General features: G+C 39.1%; 1 protein-coding gene across 5 annotated transcripts in view; it reads left to right on the forward strand.

Moving 5' to 3' along the window:
- The window catches only part of RUNDC3B (RUN domain containing 3B), an 87390-nt gene that overhangs the window by 19925 nt on the left and 41720 nt on the right, over window positions 1-25745 (forward strand). For all 5 annotated transcript variants that reach the window (XR_002100627.1, XM_019532776.1, XM_019532782.1 and 2 more), the window contains exons 3-8: window positions 3943-4076; window positions 7722-7807; window positions 13808-13897; window positions 17194-17274; window positions 19997-20165; window positions 24096-24253. Coding sequence is in view for 4 of the 5 variants with exons in the window: in XM_019532776.1 (XP_019388321.1) it covers window positions 3943-4076; window positions 7722-7807; window positions 13808-13897; window positions 17194-17274; window positions 19997-20165; window positions 24096-24253 (718 nt within the window). In the remaining variant the exon portion in view is untranslated. The remainder of the gene's footprint in view (window positions 1-3942; window positions 4077-7721; window positions 7808-13807; window positions 13898-17193; window positions 17275-19996; window positions 20166-24095; window positions 24254-25745) is intronic.

Here is a 25745-nt window from a genome sequence, read left to right on the forward strand (position 1 = left end):
TCCTCATCCTTTGATTCTGTCTTGATGAGGGTTGATGTATATTGCTCCTTAACATAGAGCGCAACCCCTCCCCACCTTTTCCCCACTCTGTCCTTTCTGTACAATCTATAGCCCTCAATATGTACCGCCCAGTCGCAATGTCAGTGAAACATTGTGTTCAACTGATACTTGCTTATATTGTGCCACTTCATTGTAATTGCGGAAAAGATGTGGATCTTGGGATTTTTAACCAGAGAATTGGGGGGGCTTGTTGTGGTTAATCAGAGTATTTACAATTTTGAAACAGAAAAAACCAGGAACCCTGATGCTCAAGACCATGTTCATTTTTTAGAATGAAGGTAAAGTTTTAGATTGTAGGAAAAAATGGATTTGAAAGGTTTTGCAGAATTTGCTGACTGAATATTTGTTCTTATTGTCCCCTTCCAACTGCCTGACAAGTTCAGTGGATATATTACTGAGAGACTAAGAGAAATTTGGTTTCCGTGTTTGAGATCAGAAAGCCTTGGAGTCTAAAGCACAATTCCTGGAGTGGTGGTTGAGAATTGTGATCTCTGAAGTCAAGAACTTGGAGGAAAGATGAATCTATCTAAAGAGTAGCAGTTCATTTTCTTTGCAGGGTTAAAGGTGTCAGCAGAAAAAGTAGACATTTTGTGTATGTTAGTGTTATTTTTATAAATGCATTTTTTTCTTATGTTGTTCTTTGTTTTTTACTGTTATGATTAAATAGTACTTTGCTAAGAGTTCCTATATTTTTATTTAATTACATGAATTAGAAGTTGCTAAATCTGAAAAGGGCTCAAGGGTGCAGAGGAACAGGAGGGGTGCAGAGGTGGCAGCAGCTGTGGCTCTCGCCCTGACCCAGGATTGGAGCTGGAACCAGAGCTGCAGTAGCTGCCTGCCTCCCACTATGCCTCATACATGATTCCAAGATGAGGATCTCTTTTCCCCATGTTAAATGGGGGGGAGGGGATTCATCTTGGAATTGAGTAAATATAGCATATATCTTTAAACACAGTAGGTTCTTGTTGACAGAATGTTCAATTTTGTATTCCATATCATATGACAGAAATCTAGAAATAGTCTAAACTGTCATCTACTTCTAGCAAACATTTTAAAAAAGGTGTTGTTTCTGCCCCACATTTTCAAAGTGGTATATTTAGTAGGGCAGTTCATTCTAATTTGAATCATAACCTAAATTCAACAAGAGCAAGTGATATTATTAGAGCCCAACACTTAGTTATTCCAATATTTACACACCAGCTGGTTAAGCTCAGAAGTGCATTCCAGTTTCACTTCAGTCAGAAATGAAACTATTACCATGAAAATATTTTGGTGTCCTACCTCCTATGCTGAAGAGCAAAAATCATTTTGTACCTGCAGTGGATGGATGTGAAACAGTGACTATCACTAAAATAAGAAAAGGGAGTACAAATTACTTTGATATTTCAGAAGACATTTGCATAGCACATTTGCTGAACCTTCCAGTATGTCTTGGTAGGCATACCATACCATGCAGAAAAGTGAGGGGATCCAGTTATCTAAAATTAATCAGTTTTATTATTCCCCTATTCATAGACTGCTTAGAATTGATGCCATGATTCATTATGAATCTTGTGACATAAGTAACCATTTTCTTTAATCTTGTTCAGACATCAATAATGTCCCTGGATCCACACCTATATGCTTTTGTGAAAGAATGAGCAATAGACCTGGCCAAAACTTTAGAAGAAAAATCACCCAGTTGCTATCTCAATATGCCAGAACAGCCACAGAAAGCCAGTTTAGATCAAAAGAAGTCTCTTAAGTGAGTTAAACCTCAAAAAAGAGCCTTCAAAAAGTGGAAACTTGGTTATTGTACTAGGGAGGGGTATAAATAAAATACGGGAGTGTAGGAAAAAAATTAGGAAGGGCAAGCTACAATTTCAGATGGAACTGGCAATGGACATAGGCAACAAAAAGGGATTCTGTAAGTATGTCAAAAGTATGAGACACACCTGAGAAACCATATGTCCTTTACAGAATACAGAATCTAATTAGGGATATTGCAGACAAAACTGAAATATTGAATGCCATTTTTTTCACTTCACTTTTCACAAATAAGGTCAGCTACCAGATGTGTGCAATTGACAGCTAAGATAGGAAAGGAAATGGACAGCCTAGAGTAGAAGACCAAGTTAGGGATTACTTGAAGAAGGTGAACACTTTGAAATGAGAAGGGCTGTATGGGATGCATCGTAGTGTACTAAAGACTTCAGTGAGGTAATATTGGAGCCATTGGCTATTCTCCTTGACAACTTGCAAAGGTCAAGTGAGTTCCTGGATGATTGGAAAAGGGCAAATGTAGTGCCCATCTTGAAGGAGGGGATGAAGGAGGATACGGGGTGTTGCATACCAGTCAGAACTCAATACCTAGAAAGATCATAGACCAGTTCCTGAACAAATCCATTGTGAACCACTTAGAGGAAAACAAGATGATCAGGAACAACCAACATGGATTCACAAAGAAAAAAATCATACCTTAACAACCTGATTTCTTTCTATGATAAGATGATAGGCTCTGTAGATAGGGAGCATTAGATGTGACATGCCTTGACACAGTCTCCTCTGACATTCTCATCAACAGGCTAAGGAAGTAAGGACTAGACAAAATTAAGGTAAATAAATGACTGAGTCATTGTGTTAAGTGAGTAGTCATCAATGGCTAGATGGATGGAGGTCTCTAGTGGAGTTCCCCAGGGGTGTGTTTAATGTCATTAGTAATGATTTGGGATTGAGTACATGCATGGCGAATTTGAGAATGACACTAATTTGGGTAGAGTTGCAAACCTTTGGAGTGTAGGGCTGGAATCTAGAATGATCTGGATAAATTGGACAGCACTCATGAGGATTTACTTGGAGTACTGTATCCAGTTTTGGGCTGCACACTTGAAGGATATGGATAAATGGGAAAGAGTCCAACACAGAGCCACAAAAATGATTAGAAGTATAGGAAGCATAATTTATGAGGAAAGGCTGAAAAGCTAGGGTTATTTAGTGTGGAAAAGAGAAGACTGAGTGGGGATTTGATAAGTCTTCAGATACCCGAAGGACAGTTTATAGAGCAGATAGATAAAGATTGGCTTTTCTTTGCAGCTGTAGGGCACAGGACTAGGAGCAATGGCCTCAAGCTGAGGTAGAAGAAATTTAGGTTGGGGATTAGGAAGAACTTTCTGACTCTGAGGGTGGTCAAGTATTTTACCTATAGAAGCTCCATCACTTGAAATTTTCAAGAGCATGTTGGAGAGAGATTTGATCAGTTTAGTTTAGTCAGGGGTGATCTTGCCATGAGCAGGGAGTCTGTAAGGTTCCTTTCAGCCCTACCTTTTCCTATGATCCTGTGAAGTCTGTTTTTCATCTATAATGTAAAAAAGATTTAATAAGAAAATGCATCGTTCCACATCAATTTCTTTTCCATTGGAAATCAACCTGCAAGGCCCCAAGCTCTACTACTGCTTGGTCTAGAGGCATTTCTACTGTAGCATGAACTGGCATACGTTTTCATGTTTTTAAAAATCACTCCTTGTTGTATGTGTTCTCTTTCTGGTTTTGATTCTTCTCTCTAGTGACATACCTGGCATTATCTGTCCATAGTCCACAAAGATCTTGGAGTTTCCGTGAGTTTGTGCAGTTCTTACTTGACTTGGGACTCTTGACTCCTATTATAAGTTCTCTGTACTATTGCAAGACATCTTTTTTTAACATTAAACATTTTTATCTATACTGTGGTTTCAGAATAGGCTACACTATATTAGTACAGCTCACTTTTTATCATAACGCATTATATAGTTCCTTGGGTGTCAGTGCAGTAGTGTAGATCAAACTTAGGATGTGTTCAAAATAATTTTCTGATTGTTTTCATTACATCTAGCAATTCATATTTTGCCTGTTATTTTGTGTATTAAGGGCATATCACCTGGTTTGGTTATGAAAGCCCTCGTAGCTTCTGGGACTATATTCGAGTTGCGTGCCGTAAGGTATCACACAATTGCATCTGCAGCATTGAGAACATGGAGAATGTCAGTTCTTCTAGAGCCAAGGTAAGAAAGAAAAATGTTGAATATATTATATATTACAATATTTACTGGATGTATGGTATGGGTTTTATTTTATAATCCAGAAGATATTAATAGGTATATCCTGTAAAATCCTTTACAACTTTTAAAATAACTATATATTTAGGAAGTATTGCCAGGCTTATAAATCATCTCTATGTAAATATCACAAATAAAATGGTACAACAGTGAGCTTAGTTCTTTGCTTAAAAAATTAAGTACGATAATCCTCAAATCTCTCTATTGAACAGGGTTTTACCCTGTTACAGGATGATCCTCTTTATACTATCTAGCATGCATGATTTTATTAAATGGAGTGAATCATGCCTGCTGTGATTAATATTAAAATGGGATATTTGTGCTGTTTTATGTTCAGACTAATATACTTTGAGTAAATGATAACCAAATATCTACTGTCTCTTTAATGGATATATAATTTATTCGTTAACAACTGCCCATATGTTTTTTGGAACCATTCCTTGTGTTTTGGACCATGTCTGGTTTTCCATTCATCAGTAATTTTTAGCAAGTTCAAAAGCAAATGTGCGACACATTTCTTTGATCATTTCTGCCATGAAATCTTGAGTTGCCAAAGGATCATTAAGTAATATGTGTCCAGCAGTTTATAAAACCTGGTTATCAATATCATCCTAGCAATATATGATTGCATTTGTCCAGTATATTTTCTATAAAATCTCACCATATTTTCACCAATATGTATTGCTGTTCAGTATACATGTGTTTTTAAGCTGACTGGTGTAAAGTAACATATCCTCCGTTCATTGTGCTACCGACAGTTGTAAGCCCTCTTTTCCAAGCATTCCTCTACAATGGACACTTCAGGAAACTGTATGCAAAAACAGATATGAACTGCTGTTATATTGGTTGTTTCCTAAATAACCACAAGTCATTGTTTCTATGAAAGTTTAGCTTTTTCTGTAAAACTGATTTGCTGGAAAAGATGAAAAATGTTATATCTGATTTTGAAGGAGTAATCTAATGGGCAAGTGAGCTAAGTAAAGTTTAGATTTGATTGTTAAATAAATTGGAAAATGTTCTTGGAATAGCTCACCAAATGCTTGCATTCCTCAACTTTTCTGGTCTTGAAAACGCATTGCTTTTTTATTTGAATCAAAATAGTTTTCGCAGTGGTTGTCACTGATGGAAGGAAAAACCCCCCTGTTCTATCCCAAAGCTTTGCAATAACCTTTCATAAATAAAGCGAGTAAATTTTTTGAGAGCGTGACTTATTAATTCATTATAACCTAGCATATTTACACAATAACCATATTTCTTATTTAGTAAAGAGTTGCTGCTTGGACTACATTAAAATACCCCCCAAACCACTGTTGATTTGGAATGGCTGTTTTAATGGGGCTTATAATGTTTGGAACAGTGTACTGTGTTAAATGAGTCTTTGCAATTTAACTATGCTGAGTCCTGGTCAATATTCTGTATAAGTTCTTTTCTGAATTTTGTATAAAAACATTTTCTGTGTTTTTTTTTTTTTTTAAATGGTGGAGTTTTTATCTCTGGGTATGGACAAACAAACATACATTTGAAGTACTCCAAATCCTGGTCCATTTAGCAGCCTTCAAGTTTGGAGTGCTTCAGGTTCATGCAGCTCCTGAGCTTCTGGGATGCATCAAAATGGCTATGAAGATATACAGGAACAGTGTCATCCACCCCCCTGGCTGGAGCTTTTCATGCCTCTGAAGGGGTACCCATAGACAGCTCAGCACATGAGAGCAAGGATCCTTACTGGTTCTCTGCCTCATTCTTCTCTTCTTCCTTCTCTCCCCTGGCCCCCCCCCCCCCAGTATAGTAGTTCGACATTTTAAACTGCACAGCTTCTCTAGGTTGTTTGAAACGCAGATGCATCAGAATTTTATAGAATCTGTTGCTTATGTATACATAAATATTTTCTGGAGGATTGACTTCTTGAAGTCTGGAAAACTTATTGCTAGTGTTTGAAGCATGGCATAAAGCTAAGTGTTTTCTGAATTCTTGGATTTCCTTAGATGTTTATTTAAGGGAATGTTTGGATTGGATAAAAATATAGCCCTTGTGCTAATGACAGCTTTTTGATGGTCTGGCAAATTTTTACTCCTGTGATTTTTAAATTATTTATGCCTTATTTATGCAAAAGGCTCCTGGGATATTGTAAAAATAAAAATGACAATTCACACTCCTGTCTAGTTTTCCAGTTTAATTTAGATGAGGGACATTTAACTTGCATGGCTCCTTTTTTGGCTGGCATAAAAAACAGACACTTAAGTGACTAACGGCAAATGTTCATATTGGACAAGACTTCAAACCAAGTTCCGCTGTATTCCATCAATATATTTATCTATATCAAATGACAACAAAAATGTATCTTTCTCTTGATTTGTTTCCACAAGCGTGATTTAATATGTTATTATCCTTAATGAACACAGTTCATATAAATTGAGATAATGGACTATAATCTGATCTAGCATTTTTGCTAGAAATTTTGTCATGGGGCAAAGAGCTGCATATATACTTTTTAATTTTTAGTAACAAGATGATTTGCCATGTTAAATTGGGGATAGGTTTGCTGGATGTTGCAAGTCATGATGGTCTGCTTAAATAATGTAACATTATGATTACTGTAAATACACTGTTTGAAATACTGTGTCTTTTGAATTCTGACTCTCTGCATTAAACACACAGTGTTTAAGTTAGCTTGCTTAACTATAAAAAGCATGTCCAAATGCCCAGCAGTCTGTCCAAGTTCTTTAACACATTTATTCTAGAAGTAAGGACTTGCTCTGCCCAAATTTTTCAACTCTTTCTAGAGGTGTATGAAATCAGAGATTGTTGACAACTGTAATGATTCACATATTACTTCCAACTCTACTTTGCCACAGTATTAAGAATCTTGATGTGTGATCTAAACTGTGCACTTTCTAATTCATTAATGCGGGTTAGGAGCATGTGTTTTGATATATACTTGGCTGGTAGCAGTGAATTATGAGTTTAAATTTTAATTAGAAAATGTATGGGCTGTATTTCTAGCTATTTATGAAAAATAAAAATTATTAATGGTTTTATACATGGGCAGACCCATATTAGATTTTAAATATAGGTAAAAATACCAATATGTCAACAAGCTGAGGTAGAATATAATACAGTGTTGGAAAGGTGCACTACAATACGTGGAGAGTCTACAGAATTTTCAAATCTGTTTGCACTAAGTCAGATTTAAACACTTCTATGACATACACTATCTATAAAGATTAAGAGTAGAAAATATGTTTGTGTTGTCTTACAAGAGCATTCAACTAAGAATTGTGACCTAAGAATCTTTAGCCTAAGTAATACGTAGGCCCCTCTCTTGCTCTGTATGCCTGTATCTGCAGGCATATCACATGTAAAAGTAAAGATTCTTGATTCACAGTACTTATTTCAGTGCCCCTGTAAAATGACACAAACACGTTCTCTACTTTTTTCTTCTCCTTATCACTGTAGTAGGCAACACATTTATATTGTTAATGGCTTTTCTCCTCCAGCTATATGGGTCTGCTTTCCAGAACTACAAATGAAAACTGAAAAGTGCTTCATTTTATTTAGTTTAAGATTTTTAATGTTATTTGTTCTTCCTCTTAGGGCAGAGCCTGGATCAGAGTAGCACTTATGGAAAAACATTTGTCTGAATACATTTCTACAGCTCTGAGAGACTTCAAAACAACCAGGTGTTCTAATGTTTTACTTTTTTTTATGCTAAAACTTTAAAATGTTGCTTCAGCAAGGGATTTGGGTCTGGGAATGAACTTGCCATTTAATCAAAAATCATAAGCAATAAATAGTTCTGTGCTTGCATACTAATCTAGAGACTGATATTTGTTAGTTAGCATTTGCCATAATTCAAAACTTCTGTGTCCCTTTCTGATTATAAAAGCTGTTGAAGCTTTGTTTGAAATTGTGTGAATTACATTTTTGTAGAGAGAAAATGTTTCAGCTTCCAGGGACACTTATACTAGTCCCACTGCTGCAGGTTCACTAGTGAATAAAAGAAACCAAATAGCCTTTATTCACCGTCTGATGGTTGGTCAAACAGTGCATCTTTACATATGCATTCTTCTTCATAGACTGGTATATGTATAAACATAGCTGGATATTATTCCTTCCTCTTGGGTATCAGTGTATTACCATTCTAATCTGCTCTGTTGTTCCCATAACTATCTTGTCAACTGTCAAGTTACTTGGGGAAGCTGCACCTTGATTAAGGCAATACTGAATAGAGGGAATTTTTAACAGCTTGACTTCTATACCTCTCAGTCTTTCAAGGGTTTTCATCATGTTCCTTGTTAGATTTCCAAGGAGGGTCTGACAATCAGAGGAGAGACTACACTACCTCTGAAAGACACTAGTTCTGGTAACACAGGATATAATTTATGCTTCCAGCTCCTGGGAACTCAGACCAGGCATTTCCTTTCTTGTTATCCAAGGTCTACAAACATAGCACCTGGTTACTTCATTGTCTCTGGCATTGGTACCATCATAGAGGAAGTATCTGGCTACAGTGACTCAGCCCCTGCTCTAGTGACGTATGGGAATAGGGCAATTTGAAGGACACCACTGATTTTTCTCAAGAAACTAGATTTGCATTGACAAGCTTCTAGTAAACACCCTGTTAGCCACCATGAATGTCACTCCTTTATACCATCATAGCATACTTCCTCCCCTCCCCACCCAGACAGATTACAAGCCATAAGACATGTTCTCCATGACCATGACACCACTTCTGTTTCAATCAAGCTTTCTCATTGTCCTCATGCACATCTATTTCAGGTTTCACTCCTATACCTACAAACAAATGGTACTGCCACAGCCATATGCATAGCCCCTGATATGCCAATATCTTTATGACAGACCTTGAAGTTCACTTCTGCTGCTGCCCTTTGTTTTTTCTGGTATACCTAAGGGACACTTGTGTGGACATATGAGAAGGACTCTCTAGACGGATTCCACCAGGACTTGAACAACTTTCACTCCTCCATTAAACTGACTCTGGAATACTCCACCCAACATATTCATGTCTTGGACACCTTTGTGAAACTTTGCACTCACCACATGACCACCATATTGTATTGTGAATTAACCAACTTCTACAGCTACTTCCACATTACCACATGTCTAAGCACATCACTAGATCCAGCATCTACACAGCTACACTCTTCATTGCAACTAGATTTGCTCCGGTCTTACTTACCAGGATGCACACATTTATGAAAGTGAACAGAGATTTCTACACTTCCAATCCACAATTCATAGCACTTGAATCGAGAGGCAGACTCAGCCCTCACCCCAATCTGTTACAATACCAACCCTGTCACAAAAAGAACAAAATCTTTTCAGCTTGAACACCTTGGACACATTAATGACATCCAGCCTCTCAGGGAAAATAATGATCATCTCAAGCTAGCCATGGCGATGAGCCTGTTCCGGTTTATAGGCAGTCCCCCAATTTCAAGCAGTGTCTCTCCAGCAACAGATTATGTAACTCCAGTTTTTCCCAAGGTATCAGGCCTTGTTCCAGACCCCAATGCCAACTGTGCCCCCTCATCAACAGAGACCACAATCACCTAGAGCGCAAAAACATCCAGCACACCTACTGGCTGGGAAGTGACCCTCTCAGCAGCACAGAAGCAGAAAGGGATTTCAGAGTCATAGTAGACTCCAAGATGAACATGAGTTGTCAGTGTGACAAAATCATCAGGAAATCTAATTGCACTTTATCACATATCAGCAGATGCATAACTAATAGAACCAAGGAGGTGATACATCCCCTCTATGTGACGTTGGTCAGACTGCAGTTGGAGTACTGCATCCAGTTTTGGGCACCGTACTTCAAGAAGGATGTTAATAAACTCAAGAGGGTCCAAAGGAGAGCCACTCGTATGGTTAGGGGCTTACAGGACAAGCCCTGTGAGGAGAGACTGAGGGACCTGTACTTCTTCAGTCTGCGCAAGAGAAGGCTGAGAGGTGATCTTGTGGCTGCCTCCAAATTCATTAAGGGAATGCAGCAGGAGATCAGAGATGCTCTCTTCACCAGGGTGCCTCTTGGGGGTAACAAGGAACAATGGTCACAAACTGACAGAGAGCAGATTTAGGCTAGATATCAGGAAAAACTTCTTCATGGTAAGGGTAGCCAAAATTTGGAATGGGCTTCCAAGGGAGGTGGTGCTGTCCCCTACTTTTGGGGGGTCTTTAAGAGAAGGCTGGATAGGCATCTGGCTGGGGCCATCTGACCCCAGCACTCTTTCCTGCTTAGGTAGGGGGCTGGACTCGATCTGTTGAGGTCCCTTTTGACCCTAGCATCTATGAATTTATAACTTCAGAGTAGCTGTTTTTAAACATTTTCAAAACCAACTTGGATGCAAAAATTTGGTGCAAGAAATCATGGTTGGATTGTAGATTAACAATCCACACAGGATTGCGGTCTGCACGGAGATGATGGATTCTTATCTCATAAACGAAACTAGTTTTTATAATCATGATGGCCTTCAATAGATTAACTACTTTGTTTACCTGGATTAGGGTGGAAAGCACACACATGAAAACTTTGGCCGATGTACCTTTCATAATAGAAAATTATAATAAAAACATCTCTATCAGGCAATTTTAAACTTGAAATTTTAAAGTAATAATTAGAGAAAACAGAATCTAGCTTTTCTTCTTTGCAACATGTACTCTATACCAGTTAAAGTGGTTCATGTGGGGCAACGAGAGGTAAAGCGCTGCTCGACCTGGTACTGGCTACTGGGGATGACCTAATCGGTGACCTAGTGATTGATGGGAAGCTGGGTGACAGCGACTACGGGCTGAACACCTTCACCCTCCGCCGTAAAGCCGGCAAGTCAGTCAGCAACATGGAAGTCCTCGACCTCAGGAAAGCCAACTTTGACAAGCTCAGGAGGCTTGTCAGTGAGGCCCTAAGGGACTACTAGGGGACGGGAGTTCAGGAAGAGTGGTTGCTCCTCAAGGTAGCAATCCTAAATGCACGAGCTAATTCTGTTACATCTTGGAGGAAACGCAGCAAGAGAGCACAGCAGCCCCCCTGGCTCTCCAGGGATCTAATGGACCTCCTGAGGCTAAAAAGAAAGGCCTACAAAGGTTGGAAGATGGGATTCACCTCCAAGGAGGAATATTCTGCACTGGTCCAGTCCTGCAGGAAGCAAACCGGGAAAGCCAAGGCTGCAACTGAACTCCAACTAGTTTCAAGCATCAAGGACAATATAAAGTCCTTTTTCAGATATGTGGGGAGCTGGAGGAAAAGCAAGGGCAACGTTGGACCCTGCTGAACCAGAAGGGACAGCTGACAACTGATGCCCAGGAAAAAGCCAGCCTATTAAATGGGTACTTTGTGTCGGTCTTTCATCAGTCCCATGGGACGCCCATGCCTGCTACGGGGCAGGGAAGTCTGGGTGAGGGAGATCCCCTGCCCTCCATTAATGCTCATGAAGGAACATGTTGAGAGGCTGGATGCCTTCAAGTCAGCTGGCCCTGACAATCTACACCTCAGGGTACTCAAGGAGATGGCAAGCATCATAGCCCAGCCTCTGGCACGGATCTTGGAGAACTCCTGGCGCTCTGGTGTAGTGCCCAAAGATTGGAAGAACGCCAATGTGCTGCTGATCTTTAACAAAAGGAGGAAAGTGGATCTGGCAAACTATAGGCCCATCAGCCTGACTTCTATCCCAGGGAAGATCTTAGAAAAGTTTATTAAAGAGGCCATTCTTAATGGACTGGCCGATGCCAACATCCTGAGGGATAGCCAGCACGGGTTTGTTGGGGGTAGGTCTTGCTTGACCAATCTCATTTCCTTCTACGACCAGGTGACCTATCACCTGGACAAGGGAGAAGAGATTGATGTCATACATCTTGACTTCAAAAAAGCCTCCAATCTGGTATCTCATGATCACCTCTTGGCAAAACTGGCCAATTGCGGCCTTGGATCCACCATGATTCGATGGCTGAGAAATTGGCTCCGTGGTCAGACCCAGAGGGTAGTAATTGATGGAAGTCGATTGTCATGGTGCCCTGTGACCGGTAGGGTCCCCAAAGGCTCTGTCCTTGGACCCATATTGTTCAACAGCTTCATTAATGATGTGACATTGGAGTCAGAAGCGGAGTGGCCAAGTTTGCCGATGACACCAAACTTTGGGGCAAAGCGTCCACACCAGAAGACAGGAGGGCGATCCGGGCTGACCTGGACAGGCTCAGCAAATGGGCGGACGAGAACCTGATGGTGTTTAATACTGGAAAATGCAAGGTTCTGCACCTTGGGAGGAAAACCTGCAGCACCCTTATAGGCTTGGCAGTGCTACACTGGCTAGCGCTATGGAAGAAAAAGACTTGGGGGTCATCATTGACCACAAGATGAACATGAGCCTGCAACGCGATGCTGCGGCTAGTAAAGCGACCAAAACGCTGGCTTGTATCCATCAATGCTTCTCAAGCTTATCCTGGGACGTCATTCTCCCCTTGTACTCAGCCTTGGTGAGGCTGCAGCTGGAGTACTGCATCCAGTTTTGGGTTCCACAATTCAAAAAGGATGTGGAGAAGCTTGAGAGAGTCCAGAGAAGAACCCACACGCATGATCAGAGATCGGGAAAACAGACCTTATGACGACAGGCTGAGAGCCATGGGGCTCTTTAGCCTGGAAAAGCGCAGGCTCAGAGGCGATCTGATGGCCACCTATAAGTTTATTAGGGATGACCACCAGTGTCTGGGTGAATATTTGTTCACCAGAGCGCCCCAAGGGATGACAAGGTCAAATGGTTATAAACTCCTGCAAGACCACTTTAGGCTGGACATAAGGAAGAATTTCTTTATTGTCTGAGCCCCCAAGTTCTGGAACAGCCTGCCATCGGAGGTGGTTCAAGCACCTACAGTAAACACCGTCACGAGTAAATTGGATGCTTGTCTTGCTGGGATCCTATGACCCCTGCTGACTTCCTGCCCTTTCGACGTGGGGCTGGACTCGATGATTTTCCGAGGTCCCTTCCAGCCCTAATGTCTATGAAATCTATGCAGTATGTTTGAAACTTTTATAATAAAACTTATGCAGTCTACTCAGAGAAATGGCAAAAATTGCATTTTAGAGTGGAACTTGTTCTTTCAGTATACCGGATGTAAATTTTTAATTTCATAAGGAATATGATAGATTTGTTCTTTTCCTGCTCATTTTCCCATCCTTTTTATCACTATTTCTTGAGGCAGTGATATAAATCCTTAATGCATTCAGTAGTATGTATATAGTTACCTCGTTTACTGTTATCTCATTTTTTTTATGTAAAACTTTTTCATTACGGAACACAGTTTTTTTCCCTTTTGAATTTGTTGCTTTGTGGAGATCTTAAACTTTGATTTATTAGAGATAAAAAGTGGATACCATTCAAGCAACCAGAGCTTCTATGACTATTCTGTCTGAACTGCGTTGTATAAAGTATTTTATATAGTCAGTTTGCACAAAACATAAAATAAAAACATAATATAGTCAGCTGTTGAAAGTGAAATGTGAATACTATGGCTTAAAATAATCTTCAAGTACAGTTTAACGAAACCTAAACCAAAAATAGGATTTTAGTGTTTATAGGTTGAATGATTTAATAACTAAATCGTTACTTAGAATACAGACTGGTGTTCATTAAAAGGCATGGGTTTAAGCTGAAATCTTTCTCTTACAGGAGATTTTATGAGGATGGAGCAATTGTCTTGGGTGAAGAAGCAAATATGCTTGCTGGCATGTTGTTGGGACTCAATGCTATTGATTTCAGGTACTTAAGTTATTTGACAAGTACTTGATCATACAGCAGATATTCTGTGTAATTCTAACTGCTTTTATTTAAAATTATTTGGTTCTGAAATTTTATGCCACTTATTAGTGCGATGAAAGTTTTCTTATTTCTATAATAATTCTTGTTCTTTAACTTTGTTCAAATTAAGGAGAGAACCTTAAAATAGCAGGGTAGTCTGTAAGTTTGGGTTTATAATGGGGCATGTGTACATATGTACACACACACATACACACACTCTACATAGGTTTGCATTTTCAAATATTTGTATAAGATTTTAGAAACTTGTCCCATCAACCAGTGCTTTGTATGACTTCTACACACTCTCCACCTCTTCCACATGAAGAACAATAACCTTAAGGTGAATGCTGTGCTGTGAAGGATTTCCATCCCATTCTTTTCCTAAAACCACTTTTCACTGACGAAAGACCTCAGGGAACAATATCCGAGGGAACCATATACCCACTTACAGACTATTTCTAGAAATGCAGGAGAAAATATATGCTTCTAACTCCCAGGAACTCAGACCAGACAAGAAGATCCACAAGCCAGGCAACCTACAATGCCCAATTGTCTCTGGCATTGGCACAGTCGCAGAAGAAATGCCTAGCTGTGTTGACTCTTTCCTATTTCCGTATACCACTGGAGCTGCCAGATACCATAGATTTTCTCAGGAAACCAGATTCCATTGACAGACTTCCACCAAACTCTGTTAGCCATCAAGGTCATCTCATCACTGTACACCAAAATCTCCCCATGAAGATGGATTACATTATCCGCTATGATGACACTGCTTCCATTTCCTTCAGATTCTTGCTTTGTCCCATGCACTATTTCAGCTATGGCAAGTCCCTAGACCTTCAAAAACTTTGTACTGCCCTGGGTATGTGGATATTTTATTAGTACATCAATATATTTATCACAGACCTTGAAATCTACCTCCTCCACAGATGCCCCATCATACCCCTGGTATTTAAAAGGTACACTAATGACATCTTTAATGTGTAGACACAATGGGAAGGATCTCCAGAGAAACTGTACCAGGACTTTAACAATTTTTACTCCTCTATCAAACCTTGAATACTCCATCCATCACACTCATTTCTTGAACATCTCTGTGAAACTTTGCAATGATCATGTAAACAGTTTCCATTTCATTGGAAACTGACTGACTGCTACAGCTATCTCCGCGCCACCAGATTTCATCCTAATGATCATAACGTAAATCCATTGTCTGTAGCAAATTGCATTACAACTACCTTCTGGTCAGTAGGGTCAGAGCAGATGCCTACTTTGGGGATCTAGAACAGGGTTCCCTGTAGCCACTCAAATCAAGAGAGCCAAGGTTAGATCTCACTCAGGTTTGATATTGTAGCAATTCAATGCTAAGGACAACAGGATTGTCACTTAAAGCTCTCAGCCCTTAGACGCATCTGTTGCAAGTGGTTGAGTTGGCAAGGCCCTGGCTCCATATGGTTTGGCTTTGTCCCTGGCAGCGGGAAAATGCACAGTAGTTTACAAGCTTGAAGTGTGATAGAAGGTTACATCTTTTATTATACATAGGATAACTATAAAAAACAATTGGATTGGATCACATAAGAAAACCAATTACCATACAGATACCGTTTTAGGTTTACCCTATTTTACTACTTTGGCATGTGTACTAATTAGATGTTCCCTTATTTTTGGCTTTGTTTTCCTGGAAGATGTCACTTGACTTGATCATCTTCCAGGTGTGAGATGTATGGGCCTTGAAACTCCCTGCTCATTATATTTAAAGCAGAGTCTGGTCCCCTTCCAGGATGGTGAGGAACCTACTTAAAATAACTGGAACCAATCACCACTGAATCACTGAACCAAATAACACAAATGATAATATCCAAAGTTCATTCACCTGCCCCTTCCCATATCCTGCACACCATAGCCTGCGTATGGTTCACCTTGATTGTCTACATTGGCCAAACAAGGCAAGGTAAAAAAAGGAATGGACACCAATTAACATAAATTCCAGAAATACACAAAAGCCCATGGCAGAACACTTCACTCTCCATGAACATTTTGTCATTTACCTCAGAAAATGTGTCCTTTAAACAAAAATGTTTTAAAAAGCAGCTTGAATATGAAATTGCAGAACAAGAGATCATCCACAGACTGCACTGTATTCTTGACAGGGAACAACTGTGCCTCCTGCCATGCTATATGTGTAGGGGATCAGATCCCAGTTGCTCTGTATTGCCAATGCAGGGGGAGCTTAGGATCCAGCAAGTAGCAAGCCTGCCGGCTAATCAGACCTACCTTGAGAATGCACTGGAGTCATTTGGTGCGCCCTCAAGGCTGGGAGCCCCAGTCAGCTAACTGCAGCTCCCAACCTCAGGGACATCTCCGAGGCTGGGAGCCTCAGTACACTTCCAATTTAAGGTGCGAAGGGAACCAGTCACAAAGTTATTACACATTTTGTATAACTGTGTGGCTTATTCCCTGTTTTATTGGGCCATTAACTGCACGTGTGGTTGGGTTACTACTTAAGGTATGTTTAACTAGTTAATCACATCTTAAGTGTAATGTCTGCCAGGGTCTTCTCTCTCCTCATAGCAGCAAGTGTGTGTGTGTGTGTGTGTGTGTTTACAGTGGTAAGGCATGTCAGTTGCCTTGATTACTTGCCTTGTATGTTTACTATGTTTGCCCCTTTGTCTGGCCTTTTAGGCCTCAAACTTGCAGCCATTTGCTTATGTTCATTGAAGTAAGTGTATATGTAACTTCCATTACAATCAAGTTAAGCACATCTGTAAGAATTTGTAATATGATTTAAAATAACAAGTTTTTGGGGGCAGGGATTATCTGCCTAGGTTATTACAAGGGCTCAGCCGTGTCAGAAATTACTACAATCAAATGATTTTAAAGTGTGGAAAATGCAATAATACGTAGATTGAATTGCGTGTGTGATAACTTTTGCTCAGTTCTTGATGAGTAATAGCTGTTTAAAGTCCTTAAGAAAAAGCAAACTAGACTACAGTGCCCTTTGTCCTTGGAAAAAGTATCGAATTGTATTTCTACTCAGAATGCCAATATGCATAAAAATTGTAACGTTCTAAAATGGAGGCCAAAACTTTTCATTTTCTTAGTATTAACAATATAGACTCTGCATATATGTTGATGGTCAGTTACTGAAAACTATTTTTCAATCATTCTTTTTTCTGATATATTTTGTTGATGAAGGAAATCAAATATGTATGCTGGTAAGATTTCAGCTTGTATAACATGGTTCTCTATTTTATCAGTTTCTGCTTGAAGGGAGAGGGACTGGATGGCAACTTTCCAGCTGTAATAGATTACACACCTTATCTGAAATTTACCCAAAGGTAGATTTTTAAAAAAAAATATTAAAAACTTACGTTATTTTTAGAGTTAAGCTGGTAGTTAAATATTTGAGCTTGTATTTACCATCCTGAAGTTTATTGATATCTGGTATGCTAAAGTATTCCCCATCTGGTGACTAAAATGATGCTTATCTTGATGTACGTACCTTGGGCTCAAACTTACAGATATGAGCGGTCATATTTTAGTTTCAACCTACATCCCTTAGGGTTTGTCTTTTTTCCAATCAGGATGCATATGAAGTGGTCTGTTAGCAAAGCTTACACTTTCTAATTATAGTATATAGTGCGTATAGTTTATTTTTTCCCTGTAGGAAGCAATGTTTTTCTTATGTACACTGTTTCTGTTAAGCCTCAGTTTTAATAATGTTGATTCTGAAATGTAATAATTGTATTTGGCCTTGCACTTTTGCAAGGTGACACAGATATAAACAATTGTCGTTTGCAGTATCAGCATTTTATCTCTTCATAGGAATTGAATATCTTTGGTCTGTTTAACCATATGTTGCCTTTATGATCTCGCATAATTGTTCTTTTTGCCAAAGTGCATGTAATTAATATTTATGTTGGACTGAGAAAAATAAGGTCTTCAACTAAGCATCTCAAAAAAGCATATACATTGGTGGTTGCTAGATTTTTCTGTTTGAAAAAAACAGATGGGAATTACAATTAGTCATTCCATTACATATCTTTCATATTGTATCTCTTGAGACAAACAACCAAACATGGAAATTATAAGTATTCTCTGGAGATGATAGTCTCATTTTTTTTTAAAATACCAAATTGCGTAGTTCAGTATGCAGTAGTGATCAAAAAACCTAATAAATTGTTGGGCATCATTAAAAATGGAATTGAAAACAAAATGGAAAATATAATGTCATACAAATCTATGGTGTGCCATCTCTTGAATACTGTGTGTAGTTCTGGTCTCCAAACGTTAAAAGGATGTAGCAGAATTAGAGAAGGTACAGAAAAGGGAAATGAGATCAAGTGTATGGAGCAGTTGCCATACCAGTAGAAATTAAAAAGACTAGGACTCTTCTGCTTGGAAAGGAGAAGGCTGAAGCAGGGATGTGATAGGGAGGGTCTATAAAATCATGAAGTGTGTGGACAAAGTGAATAGGGAACTGTTATTCATCAAGTCCCAGAATACTAGAATGAATGGGCAATCACTAAAATTAGAAGGAGAGAGGTTAATACTTTTTAGTAGAATCAATTTAAGTTTCAAATTTTTCTGTAAGTGGTATAGTTTAGATTGGTAATGAACAGAGCACACATTCACCCTTTGGGCTGCGGGTGGGGGGAATCTTAGATCTGGTTCCATGATTTTGAAATCAGTCTCTGTGCTGAACATCTGTTGTGTTATGGGTATTGATTGGTTTTGTGTGCCAACTTTCTGTTCTGTTGTGGGTATACACTGGTTTCCAATCACTTATACTGGTAAAAGTGTAGTAACTGTACCTGGCCTTGGAAATGGGCTCCTAAGATGGATGAACCATTGACTGGATGCAGTATGGCTTGTCTAATGTTCTTTTGTTCACTTAAAGAACTGCAACACTAATGTTTTATCCCAAATTAGTAATAGAATATGCATGCTGAGAAATGCACACACATCTTGGAGAAATCCTGTTTGTTCAGTCAGCATTGCATTATGTTGCAGTTGGAAAAGTTTTTATGGACGCTTTCATGTTTGCTAGAGGGAAGACAAGCTTGCTGGTTTGTCTTTAAGTTGAAACAGAATACAGCCCTTACATTCTTCAGTTGTAATTCGTGCTTCTGTTTGTTCCTGTTAATGTGGCCTAAAAGATTGTATACTTTGAGCACACCGTAGTAGTTTGCCTTCAAGAGTTACTCCAACTTTAAAAGAGTTCTTTGGCATTTTTACAGTATTTAAAATGCCAATATCTGTCTCGATGAAACATGAAAAATCTATTACTTAGAAATTTTAATACTGAAAATAAGCAAAGGTGTTGCATTTTTGTAATTCTGGAAGAAGTTTAGTTTTACATTAAAATCCTTCCTTCTGAGACTTCCCCGTCTTAATTTTTTTCTAAGTTTATTCTCTGGTAGCTACAGAGAGGAGCACAGAGCCCCATTAAAGCTTCTGAGACCTAATGGCCTGCTGCCCTTTACTATGGTCATGGCAGAAGTTCTCTTTCAAATTTCATTTAGCATAGCAAAAAATCCTCCTTTTGTGTACCAGTTTGCATTTTAGAATCAAATCCCATTTCTTCCTAGTCATTCTCAATTGCTTGAGCCTGGGAGCTGCCAACTTAATGCTTCGCATTCTGAGATGGCTGACTTTCTACTTCCTATTACTTTGATGCATTATGCTTATCCCTTAGTTCTTTCACCATTTAAAATTTAACCTTATCCCCAATTAGTATTGTAGATTTCAGCCTCAAGAAATGGAGCTATAACTGCCTGTATATATATATGCATATTTCTATGTACACCTGTCATGTGCTGTATCATGGCTTTTTGCAGCTAGTACACAAACACATTTTTACAGTATTATAGTTGATTCCGAAGTAGTGCATTAATGTGAAAGGTTTAATTGTATGTCTGTTTTTTCTCACTGATTTTTTTTGTTTTAAGAAATTGACATATTTTACCTTTCAGAGTAGCAGTGTTTTAACTTTTAAGTCTAATTTTGCACTATAATGAATTATGCTTATAAAGGTGGCTTATTATTATGGTTCTTCAGTTCTGACAGCATAAGCAGTGATGAAGAAGAGCTGCGAACACTGGGCAGCAGTGGCAGTGAAAGCAGTACTCCAGAAAATATTGGTCCCCCTTTCATAATGGATGAAAACAGTTGGTACAACAAATGCAAAAGGGTAGAGCAGAAATATCGACTGGCATTGGAACAGAAGGTAAAATATAAGTGTGCATAAGGGTGAGGATGACAGATTGTTTTTTATGTCCTTGGTATTGTGACTAAAGCATGATTTTTATTTGGGTTATCTTGGTTAAAATGTAATGAATGCTGCAGTTCTGTGTTCCTTTTTTTTTTTTTTTAAGATAATGGCTTCCATTTATCCTAGGTACTTACATGGGTTGTGGCACCACTGTATCTGATAGTTAAAATAAAAGTTTCTTAACATATAACAAAGTGCCTATTTTGAGGGTCATTAGCCTAATCTCTTTGGTCCTGCACTAACATTTAAGATGTGTTCAGTCTCCAGTGGGAGACTGTATGGGAGACATCATGGGATTGTAATTTTAGATTAAACACAGATATTGTAGGAATATAAATATAATAACTAACAACAAGTTGCTGTTCTATGTGATTAATTTCCTATCTCAAATTACTCTTGTTGGCCTCTTTGGACTTCTCCCAATATTTTTTTAAATCTGATTACCAGAACTAGATGCAGCATATCAAAACAAGTGAGTATCTTTTTGAGCTATAATTCTGCTCTTTATACATGCAAGTATTGTTTTTAGTTTTTGCTGCTGACATGAATGGAACTTCTCCTTTTCTGTATCTTGTTGAACAGGTTCTTGCTGGCACAAAAGACGCCATAAGATTCTGTCTTTCAGCATAAAAGAACTTTTTTTTATCTGGTCTCATCACCTTAATACACCATTACTTTCCAAAATACACAGCGCTTTGAACTATCTTCGGCATTACAGAGATAACTAATCTTGTCTAAGTCCTCTCTGGCTATATTTGGCTTCTGTATCTTCCATGAATCAATCAATCAATCCAAGGTTTCTCTATAATATCTCACTTCTTAATGAATAATGTTAACTCTATGTAGTTCATGTTCCTCTGGGTCACTCATGAGTAGGGGTCTACTGAACTCAAGGCAGCTGCTGGCCAATTTTCATGAGCAGACTGTAGGACTGGCAGCCATTTTTGTGGGTCGAGCATGGTGCTCCCCCAAGTGCCTCTGGCTGAGAGGCCCCAGTAGTCCTGACCCTGGCCACTGCAAGGGTTGTCCATCATGTAGCCTCACCCCTCACAGCTGATTGATGTAGAGGGGCTGGGCCACATGATGGACAGCCCTCGCAGCCATTCAGCAGCAAGGGGTGGGGGCGGGGGCAGCAGCTATCTGGCCATGCTGGTAATATCTCTCCCCCTAACCCCGCCATGGGCTATGCAGCCAGCCTGCAGCAGCCACAAGGACTCCTGGCTCCCCAGGGGGAGTCAGCATTTTATTCTTGGTAAGTGGCTTTTTTTTCTCCAGGGAGCCTGCCAGAAGTGCAGAGCCCATGCTTTTTTGCAGGGCCTGCACTTTATTGTGGAACCTGCCTGAAATCAGTTTCTGCAAAAATGGCAAATTTGGCACATGGGTCTCACTCTATAAAACCTTAGCTTTATTTGGTTATGTCATGTCCACCAAACCCTTTCCCTTTATGCACCAAACCATTTATCCTGTCAGAGGGAAATCAAGTTGATTTGTCAAGATCTGTTCCTAACAAGACTATGCCACTGAATGGTTATTATGTTTGTGCCCACCCCAAAAAATGACTGTACAGCTGTTCAGGGGATTTTTTGCAAAAGAGAACTGACTCTTTTATAAGAAGTTACATAAGTTACCTGTGAGGAAGATCTCTGTCCTCCCAGTCTAATTTGAACAACTGTATACTTCTCTCTGATGTGGAGGACAGTGAATATTCCACAATTCTGTGAAAGCAAGAGAGTTCTTTCTACCAGTCCTCTATGAAATTTTTACTGGTAGGAATGAATCCCTATCTGTGGACTGTGTTGGCTGCTCGTGAGTATCCCTTCATCCTGCAGGTATTTACAAATTAGAAGAGATTTTTTATCGGTTGCTCCAGTAACTTCCCAGATCTTGGAATTCAGGCTGCCTGGTTTGTCATTCTCAGAATTTTCTGTTTTTCAACTATTTAAATATGGGCACTATGTTTAACCCTTGTCTAGTTCTCTGGAGCCTTGTGAGTTTGCAAATAGTATTGCCAGTGGTTCTGAGATTTCTTCAGCTAGTTCCTTCAGCAGCTTGAGGTGGGGGACTCGGTGGGTGCATCTACGTGAGATGCTTTACTGCATATCAGACTAATTTGCCGCACAGTAAAGTGTCACTGTCTACACATGCATGGTAATTAGGGTACCGTAGACTAATTTACTGTGGTGCTGGATAGTCCTGTCAGATGCAAGTAGTATCCAGCAGCGCAATAAATTACTGTGCTTAAGTGCACTTGTAGACGGTGACATCAGGATTAATTTACTCTGGCTCAAATTGAGCAAGAGTATATTCAGTTGCATTAATTGCATGTGTAGACATGCCCAGTCGGACCTAATATTTGTTCAAATAAATCAAAAATTGTTGTTATGTCTCTTGTTTTTCATGATCTGCAGGTCATCCTCTTCTTTGTTAATATTAACTGTGACCCAACAATTAGCAAAAGTTTTCAGTTATTTTTGTGAAGACTAAAATGAAGTGGATATTGAGCAACTCTGCATTCTTTGCATCTTCCCTTTAGTATGTATCTCTCAATCTTTTCAGGTGTCCAAAAATCTCCTTTGCAGCTACATCAGTCTGTTGTGATTCTTCGTACCTCTTTTCTGCACTCGTATAGGTTTATGCTGAGCTTTCAAAGTTAAGTCTTTTGTGGAACTGGCAATCTAATTGGATGGATTCCTTTTTTAATTTGTCTACCCATGGAATTTTACAGTCTACATCCTAGTTTGCTGCTGTTTGTGCTATTCATAATCAGTGTCATTGGGTGCTTTGAAGTATTCTTTTATATGATCAAATGTATGATTTTCATCTCTACTTTCCAAGTATTTACCTGGTTGCAACTGTGAAGCTGGTTAATTTCCCCTTTGCATTGGGGACTGGGTCCTGGGGACTTGGCACTACCTTTTCCCAGCCCCACCCAACTAGAATTGGGCCCTGGGGCCCAGAGCTGGCCCTGCATGCTGGGATCAGGTGCCCTATCCAGCATAGAGGTTATGGGGCCTTTCACGGGTCTGGACGTTTGTAGCTGCACTGCTTCTGCTCCACATTGCCAAGTTTGTAGACCTGTGGTGAGCCCCATGGGCAGGACAACATGGTGTTGTGGGCTGGATCTGGCCCATGGGCGCAGAGTTGAGCACCCTGCCTTTTTACCATTTTCTGGAAGCTTAAGGATGTGGAGAATGTGTTCTAGCCTACTGAGAGCTGTTGACTAAACCTTTGGTTTGGTCACACTCAAGCTACACTCTCTCAAAAATTAATTAAAGTATAGATAAGTGATCTATCCCCCTTGTATTTTCGTGCCCTGCACCAGTGAGACATAATTTCAGCTAAACTTTTTTGCTGCTGTTTTGTATAATTTGGTGCTGCTTCATTTGTTCCCAACTTTCCTAATACAAATTGAATTGCTAATATTTTCGATCCTCTTTTTGCTGAGTAGTTTGATCCTTTTCTTGTCCTTTTGATGTATCTTCCAATGTCTTCAGTAATTGCTTCGTAAATATTAGAGTTATAACCAGTTTCTGGTGGTGGTGTTTTTTGTGTTTGTGTTTTTTGTTTTTTTTTTTTAAAGAGAAAGCTTAAAGCTAGTAGTCCAACATTTGTTGGCTGATCATGCTGGTACCGTTGTAATCTCATTTATCTCTTTCCAGGTTCTGCTTCCATTTTCTTGGAATAAAGACTGTTCTAACCACATTAATAATAAAAGGTGTTCTTTTTGTCAGAATTTGATGATGCATAATTTCTACATGTCCATTCACAAGAATGTTAGAACAGAACTAAACAGTAAAGCTGTATATTTTAAGCTAAAAAAAAGGGAATGTGTTTGTTCATAATTCTTGTTATTGTTCCATGAAGATTTCTAATTTCTATTTCCAGGGTTATCTTGAAGAGCTGGTACGCCTTAGAGAAACACAACTGGCTGAATCTGTTTCACAGAATAAACTCCTACTACAGCAGATTGAAGATATGGATCTAGCCCATAAAATGGAAAAGGAGCAGCTGGAATACATCATTGTGGAGCTGCAAGACCAGCTGTAAGTTAGACTGGTGGAGAAATATTTTTGTAAAGGAGTGGTAACAAATATCTATCTGGATGCTCTCCTTTTCTGTATGCTTTACAAGAATACTTGATCTCTTGGAAAAGGACAGGTCTTAATCATGACAGTATTGAAGTAGCTCTATTTTCAGTAAATGTGGAATATGTCTTTCTTAGATGAAAAAAAATAGACTGAAAGGGGTGCATTAATATGAAATGCCAAAACTGTGAGAAATTAAAAATTAAGACAACTTATAATAGTATTCCTATTTTAATTAATGTGCATTTTTCTGATTAATATTGCCATGTTGTATTTTACTACTACTAGCTTTTAAACAAAACATTTCTTGGGAGGTAAAAAGTAATTTGTGAACCTAATAAAATTTTCATTTCTGGGGAGGAAAGTACTTGCTTTCCCGTATATGGAGTTGTAGATACTTTATGCTTTAAATTCTGTGGTGGTAAAGCTGAGGAACATGAGCAGTCCATCTGCTGAAGCTGAGGCCTTTGTTATTGGACACGCTACCTGCTTCTCACGCTTGCCTTCTTGTCAGGTAAAAAGGTTAGACCAGCACAAAGGGAACTGTTTGGCTCCCAATACTATAGATCTGAGTACTTCACAACGTGTAAGAGGCTGGAATTATTTACCTCCTTTATTAGTGAGCTGCTAAAGTACATAGAGGCTAAGTGGCTTGTCCAAGGTTACATAGGCAGTCTGGCCCAGAGAAGATATTGAACTTTGGGTATCCAAGTCCTTTCCTAATACTTTAGCTGCTTGACCATCCTTCTTCTTCTCTGGGTCTCATAACCCAGAGCTAGTAGAGAACTGCTCAAGTGAAGGAAATAAGGAAGACAGCTGAAGACTCTCTTCTGAGGATGCTTTGCAGACTAATTTCTTCAATATAAACATTTTTACCTTCGTTTTTCTTTTCTTTAGATGAAAACTTAGATTTTAGAATGCAATCATGAGTTAACTCAAAGAAATCCAGCCTAATGTGGACATATGAGACATACCATAATTGGACTTCTAGGTTAAGGCAGGTATTTGTGGGTCTGTATACAATTTTACACAATAACAATATTGTCAATGCAGAAAATCTGTCTGAGGTGCTCTTTCAAAATTGGCTTGCAGCCTCTCTCTAGTTACTTACCCAAGAAAGTTAGACGGGTAAAAATATGATTTGGATGAGGAAATTGATAATGAAAACTAGCAGCAACTGGTATTTTCTAGAGTCCCTTTGCACTCGCCCTCCCTCTCTTTGCTTCATTCTGGCAAGGCACAGTAATTCCATAGTGATTTCTGGTTTGTTTTATTAAAACATTAATTTGGCCAATTGCATTTAGTGTTCTGTTGGTAATATTAATGGCACCCATTTATCAGTGAATGACAGTGGATATTGCAGCTATTCTACTGACTGGTGATGCATTTTCTCTTGTGGCTGTAGAGACCTATGTTAAACCAGCCACAATAGTCGCAGGTATACATAGCA

This window comes from Crocodylus porosus, unplaced genomic scaffold (genome assembly GCF_001723895.1).
Source record: "Crocodylus porosus isolate Cpor-Errol unplaced genomic scaffold, CroPor_comp1, whole genome shotgun sequence".
Taxonomy (NCBI): domain Eukaryota; kingdom Metazoa; phylum Chordata; order Crocodylia; family Crocodylidae; genus Crocodylus; species Crocodylus porosus.